The 6,873-nt window shown below is 46.9% G+C and overlaps 1 protein-coding gene across 1 annotated transcript in view; it reads left to right on the top strand.

The window, feature by feature from the left end:
* The first annotated feature begins 3,262 nt into the window (after positions 1–3,262).
* LOC119390958 (2-Hydroxyacid oxidase 1) overlaps positions 3,263–6,873 on the top strand; it is a 92,417-nt gene continuing 88,806 nt past the window's right edge. Inside the window, exon 1 of the mRNA XM_037658669.2 lies at positions 3,263–3,471. Within this exon, the coding sequence (XP_037514597.1) occupies positions 3,311–3,471 (161 nt within the window). The 5' untranslated portion in view covers positions 3,263–3,310. The remainder of the gene's footprint in view (positions 3,472–6,873) is intronic.

Genomic DNA, 6,873 nt, shown 5'->3' with positions numbered 1-6,873 from the left:
ACTGCATAGAAAATTATTATCCAAAATTCCAAGGGGGGGCAGCTGCCCCCCCTTGCACCCCCCTCCGGACGCCCATGAAAGCAACCCCATTCTTGCGCGCATCACGTTTCGTTACGGAGCAAGGCGGAAGAGAATCTTCAATAACGATACTGTAACAACATCAGAATTTGAGCAATAGACGCCGCACGCAGCGGAGTGCGCGGCGCAGGACAGTTGCTAAGAGCAAGTGTCGTGGCGTTGTCGCAACTAAAAAGAAAATAAATCGAGAAAACAAAAGGTACGTGGGCTGGGCGTAGACGTCCGCGTGGTTGTCTTCCTCATCCTCTACCCTCACTGGATGACTCTGGCGGAAAAATGAAATAACGTCACTCCCCTTAGACTTTTTCAGATGGCTTAGTGGCACCAGTACCAGCTTGAGAAACGGAGCTTGGCCAGCGATTATTGTTTCGCACGGTTGTGTTGCGATAGAAGTATCTTGTATCTTAAGATACACGATACATTATCGAATGTATCGGAAATACAGATACAGATACTTGTTTTTCGAGACGTATCGCGATACAGATACAAGATACCCACAGAGTATCTAAGATAGTATCAAAGATACATGTATCTTCGATACTGCCCAGCACTGAACATGTGTTACTTAACAATAAGTATCAACGAGAACTAACGGACAATAATGCCAAGGAAAGTATAGGAGATGTTATTTGTAATAATTGGGATATATAAGTGTGAAGAAAGTAAAGTGGACAAAAAGATAACTTGCCGCCGGCAGGGACCGAACCTGCGACCTTCGAATAACGCGTCCGTTGCTCTACAACTGAGCTATGGCGGCGGTCATCTTCCCGTCCACTTTATGTGGTATATATGTGCATTTAAACCTAGGAGTGTTAGTCAGCGCCGATCGAAGCCATGGCGGCGAGTGTGGAACACTCTTTTTCTGCCTATTGGCGTCACGCCCATAGCCAGAAAAGGAGTATTTCGTCTCCATCTAAATGCGACCGCCGAAATCGGAGTCGACCGGTGGCTTTGGAGACAATAGCCGAGGACCGTAATCACTTGGCCACCATGGCGGTGGTCTCAGTCTAAGAAATGTTACGCTCTAGCCTCCTCATCTAACCGCACGACCAGAATTGGCCTTGGTAAATATGGGTCAGCAAGACACCATAACTCCTTCGTACCCCTCATGATTCCGTTCTCTCACACTCCTTGCTCAACGTGGTCATGGAAAAGATGCCTCAGCTTCAAAGCAAACTTCGAAACGCATAACAAGCCCTGTACGACGATGAAGCAGATAATCTTACTGATTTCGCGCTGAGCGTTGCTTCGCGGCTTTATTAAGAGAAACATAATTTATATGACAAGGATAAAATATATTATGCTGGAAAATACTTAATGTGGATGACATTCACTATGAAGGTGAGGGCCTCACTGCAATAAATTTAATGGCAGTGCAAGCAAAATGAACAAAACAAAGCCAGGTAAAGGCAAGTGCGGAAGAGCATAAATAGTTGATTAACGACATTTACATCCTTCTAATATGTAACGACGATAAAAACATATTTTGTGATGTAGCTTTCCTCATAGTATGCCACATTCTAGGAGAGTTTCTTATCAAAACGTGCTAGATATATTATCGAAACTGTGCTAAATTTGATGTCACCATGACGGAGATCAAAATTGCTTTCAATTATTGATAGAAAGGCCAACTGGAAAAATTATTTTCGAATAAAACAATGAGCACCTGTTTGAATCGAGATTAGCCAGATTCCCGTTTGACCAATGGGTGCGTTCTGTGGACGCCTCGTGACCGAATCAACCAACAGAGCCGCCTGGTGCTGGTTTGGCATTTGACCAATTACCTTGCTATTGTGCTCTTGTTTCAGGGCGGAGCTTTCGAAGTGGATGATTGCAGAGATCAAGCGGTTGAGGTTCATTCGAAGAAGTTGTACTGTAACATGCGCCAGCGAAAACCAAAGAAATGCTCGACTTCCCAAGTGCGTGCCGAATAATAATAATGGACATCTTATGCTCGTGTGAATAAAACACCAGAATACAGTGTCAGAAAGCAAGAATAAGCACATACGAAAGCATAGCGTCGCGTTTTCGTTTTGACATTCCGAGGAAGCAGCATCTATGTCGTTAATTTTGACGCAATACACAGCGCAATTATTCGTGCAATGTTATTTAGCCACGACAGGCCCCAAACTGAGCTGAATGTTACATGTGTGAAATCCGAAATTTACTCTTTAATAACACCCGTAGTAGCTTACCTGCATGTCAATTGCAATGCCGCTTTGAGTTGCTTTGAATACATTAACACACTGACGAAAATCCACGTAAAATCTTTTTTTGGTATTGCATAAGTGATGCGCAAGCGTAGAGTTTCATAGTACGTTGTATCCTTCCCTAGAACGTTGCTTTCGGGTGTCGTCGGCGAGGCGTCTTTCATCGTTTCCGCAGTCGTCAACGTGTCAAACGGCCTCCTGGCACGTGCATCCCGCGAACACCGAAACGCTTGTTTGGCATCAAATTTGCACAGAATTTGAATTTTTCGGATGTGTATGCAATAGATCTTGTCCTGCAGAGGGCATTTATTCCACAAACACGAAATTCAAAGAAAGCCTCCACAGAAAGTGATCTCTTTTTACATTTGCTTTGCACCGCGGGTGCAACGAATTCACATGATTCAGTCACATTCATATTCTGCAAGCATGGATGTGTGTAGCCTAGCACTAAACAAAAAAAAGGGGGGGGGTGTTTGCGTAGCCTAGAGGTCAATACACTCGCCTTCGGTGCCCGGTTGCGAGTCGGAGAATATTTCCATGTACTTATTTATTTATGGCAACGATCATTTTACGTGGCAGTGGGACAGACAGACAGTTTTCTCGTTGAGACGGAATAGAAATGCGTATGCATTTAAAATTGTTGGTGCAGGCTCGATTTCACTCTAGTAGAAAAATACATTCCTCATTTATACTGTTCGTAGGTGAAGCTTTCACGAAAACATCAATGAAGGCAAGCATTTCTAAAAATGCTAGGCAGCGAAAGTTTGGAACGTCGGATACGCCGACGATTCAGACGTTAACAAAAAGATGACAACGTAACCGTAAAAACATAAACAGCTTTCGCAGTAGTCGGTGTCAACGCTGATGGCAACATAAATGGGAATCGTGGTGCTGCAGATAGCGGCCGAGTGGGCGCCGCTTTTCGAGAGTGCGCCGCTATCTCGTCGGCCCAATATTCGAGAACGAAGCCAGACCACGGCAGACGTCGCCGATAAGACGTTGCCTGAAGCACGCTCGGAAAGATGGCCTGCAGGCGCAGCGACAATGACGACGACGTCGTGGTCACACTGGCGGACGTCGAGCGCCTGGGCACGGCCCGCATGAGCACGAGCGCCCGCGGCTACTACCAGAGCGGAGCCGACCAGCAGCAGACGCTGGGGGAGAACACCAGCGCCTACCGGAGGTCAGTCGCCTCAAAAGGGCCCAGCTCTCGCCCATTCCACTCTCGCTATTCTACGCGGTCTCTGAATGTTCGGTAGGTTCGGCGAAGGGCTCACAGATCAGGAATTCAAAGAAAAATGAATTTACTAATCCATGCAACCGGAAACCCCGCACGTCTGTTAGTCTTGCATAGACGATTGCACAATATTTAACCGCACACACTTGCTCACTCATTATCAGCATTGCTTAACTCAATGAGTGACCAAGGAACAGTTACGATATTTGATTGCACAGGCGCAACTAGCGAATCTCAATGCAGACAATTCTGTATGGTTAACCACGCACATGTTTGCTTAATAAGTACTAACATTTTGTAAGTGAGCATGTGTTAATAGACTACAAACAGTTGTGACATTTCATTACACGTGGAGAAACGTACCGATGCTCGTAACTTCTCGTCAGGCACAGCGCTCAAAATGTTACAGCGCGATGAAACTTAATAATTGTTTGCTGTATTTTTTCCTGCACTGATGTGTACAGTAATATTAATTGCTTTTCTAGTGTTTGTCCACGAGAAAATAAATACCATGTCGGGACACTGGCGGTCTAGAGGTGAGAGCTCGCTCCTTAGCGAGCGAGCGCTCAGGACTGAGGTTGGGGATTCGTGGCGTTCTTTGTTATTGTTGCAGCTTAGTCATAACGATACAATCATATGTTGCTTCCGTGTGCATGCAGGGAGAAGTGTATATCACAAGGCTACTTGAAGCATTGCTAAGTTTTCAGTCGCATATAATGGAAGCTTACATATTTTTTCTAGGGGTGGGCGAATACTCGAATACGAATCGAATAGTAGCTCAGCGAATAGCTCGATTCGCGAATCTAATATCTACCACTTGACTTCTTTAATACAGTCACCGCTCCATAATTCGATTCTTCCGAAGGATTCGCCGCACCGCTCGACCATATATGTCACGCGGTACTGACAGTGACGAAAACAAAACGCTGCCGGTAAAGCGAAGCGCTTTATTGGGCGTACTTTTGCCTAGTAAAAGAAGCGACACTAAAGGTGCAGCAAAAGCGGCAAGCACAGACGTCGGTTGTCTGTGAAATGCGTCGGCTTTTATACACCCTTATCGAACCTTCCCGCTATGTCGCTGCTGCTCGCGTTAGCTGTAGAACAAATTCGTTTACTCGCGTCCTCGGACACGGACAAAGAGCGAACGGGCACTCAATAAGAGAGGATGACAACACGAGCGCTGACTAACAACGTTTGTCTTTATGGCACCAAGGCAATATATAGAAACAAAAACAGCCTGCCCCGCATGCGCGAGACCAACCAAACGTCGCTCTCTTTAACAGAAGAGTCTGAAGAGTCTGAAATATTGCAGTGCGGCCTGCTACGAGTGGGGGTAACAGTTCTTGTGGGTGAAACCCGATCACGTCAGAAATAAAGGAATAAGTTCGCGTGGCAAGATTTTAAAAAGATGGTTGATCCCTCCTTTATAGGAATCGGAATAACACGAAAGTAAAGCGTGCCCTTACGCGAATGAATGTAAGTGAATGTTTACAGAAGTAACTGAATAGATATAAGAGAGTTTACACAATGTATATTGATGTCTGGCAGCTATAGCACCGTTTACCGTGTACTTAGCTTTAGGTGCACGTTAAAGAACCCCAGGCGGTCGAAATTTCCGGAGCCCTACACTACGGCGCCCTTCATATTCAAATCGTGGTTTTGGGACGTTAAACCCCTGATATTATTATTATTACAGCACCGTTTAAGGTTGATGCACCCACTTTGATGATTGGTGGTACATCTGCATCCCGACGACTAACGTCCATGTTAAATGATTAAACAAACCCTTGTGGTAGCTGTAGTAGTTAACGGTGAACGCGTAATCAGAGAACAAGGTGTGATAGCCAGAAGAGCGTCGCATATTGGACGCAGAACTTGGTCGCCATCCCGCGGCATGTTAAAATGTGATGAACAAACACCCTGGCCGGACTAGAGGGAAACGCAAAGAGCGTCGTGCCACCCCGGTAGCCCGGCCGCGATTTTTCTCGGGGTGAGCGCGTCAGCCGTGAACGCGGCGTTACAGCCAGGTGAGGCAGGCGCGCGTCGCAGAGCTGTTTTAAAGACGATAGTCTTTCTTGGGATACTTAAACGGAGAAAGTTTGTGCTGTCTTTCTGTCTTTCTGTTTGTCGGCACGTCCCTCGGTTCAGTCACTCGGCCGAAGTTGAACCACTTGCCCAAGGGCCAGCCACCTTAAACGGCTGACTAGGTTCATACTTGTGTACATTGTCTATCAAAAAGCAAACATTACGCACATCTGAGGCGCAACATTACTAGGTAAGTATTAGGTGGTGTGTTCCTGTAATAGAAAATGCATACATACGTAATTCTAAAGACCCTAGTTTCTTAAGCTGCGCTGAAAATACGACTGCGCCGAAACTTGGCTTCCTCCGTGCCCTCTGCGCGAGCTCATTGTTGTGTTTCGGTTTCGGTTCTGTATTGCACTGTACGAATGCCATGGGGCGCCGCTCTGGCATTCCTGTTTTACCCAGGCGACGTGTAAATAAAAGAGTGTGTGGAGAGTACTCGTTGAGTGCGGACGTTTCTTCTGCTTCAGCACTTCGCGCCAAACCGCGTGTTCGGGCTGGCTGGCGTCCCCGCCGGTCGCGTTGGTCACCGCCGGTCTTCGCCTGCTGCTGCCTGGACTACCAGCCCGCAACACAGCACTCATGTTTCCCGACGTATTGCCAGATGGCGTCCATATCTCACGCAGCGCCTCTTCTATCGTCTTTAGACGACATTTGCAGCGAAGCACGCAGATACGCGGCCAATTTTTTTTTTGGTTTGGATTAGCGTGACGCTATGAGCGAGGCCGACGCTTGGTCTAATATCGCCACCTCGCGGTGTGTTAAGGCATGGACAAAAATTGAACTTCTATTGAAAACGCGCCGAATGGGAAGGACGTTTAGCGCGTTGCAGGTGCTAATCAGGGAGGCCACAGTAATGACGAATTACTCTACCGCTCCCAGAGGGCAGCACCACGCCGCCGACCGGGAGAGTGGTAGATATAAAAGGCGCGTTTGTAAAGCCTCTAGAGTCTGTGACCGTGGCGCAGTGGGTAGCGTGCCCGGCATCTGTTGTTGCGGACTGAGTGGTCGTGGGTTCGATGCCCGCTGACGGAACTTTTTATCTTTGACATCTGATCGTGTAAATTTTTTCAACGTCATTTCCGTGACGTAAATACGTCACTGAAGTCTTGGTGGAACCCGGCATAAAACACTTTCGTGTTAAAAAGGTCATATTCCTGCGCCGTTTTCAATCTCGCATGCTGGTTCGGCAACTTAGACAAGCACGTAGAACAGTAACTTGAACAACACTACTCCACGCCCCGCCCCCAGCGCTATGTCGCA

This window comes from Rhipicephalus sanguineus, chromosome 4, assembly GCF_013339695.2.
Source record: "Rhipicephalus sanguineus isolate Rsan-2018 chromosome 4, BIME_Rsan_1.4, whole genome shotgun sequence".
NCBI classification, from domain to species: domain Eukaryota; kingdom Metazoa; phylum Arthropoda; class Arachnida; order Ixodida; family Ixodidae; genus Rhipicephalus; species Rhipicephalus sanguineus.
The sequence above is the reverse complement of the archived record's forward strand: the minus strand, read 5'-3'. Positions and strand labels throughout refer to the sequence as shown.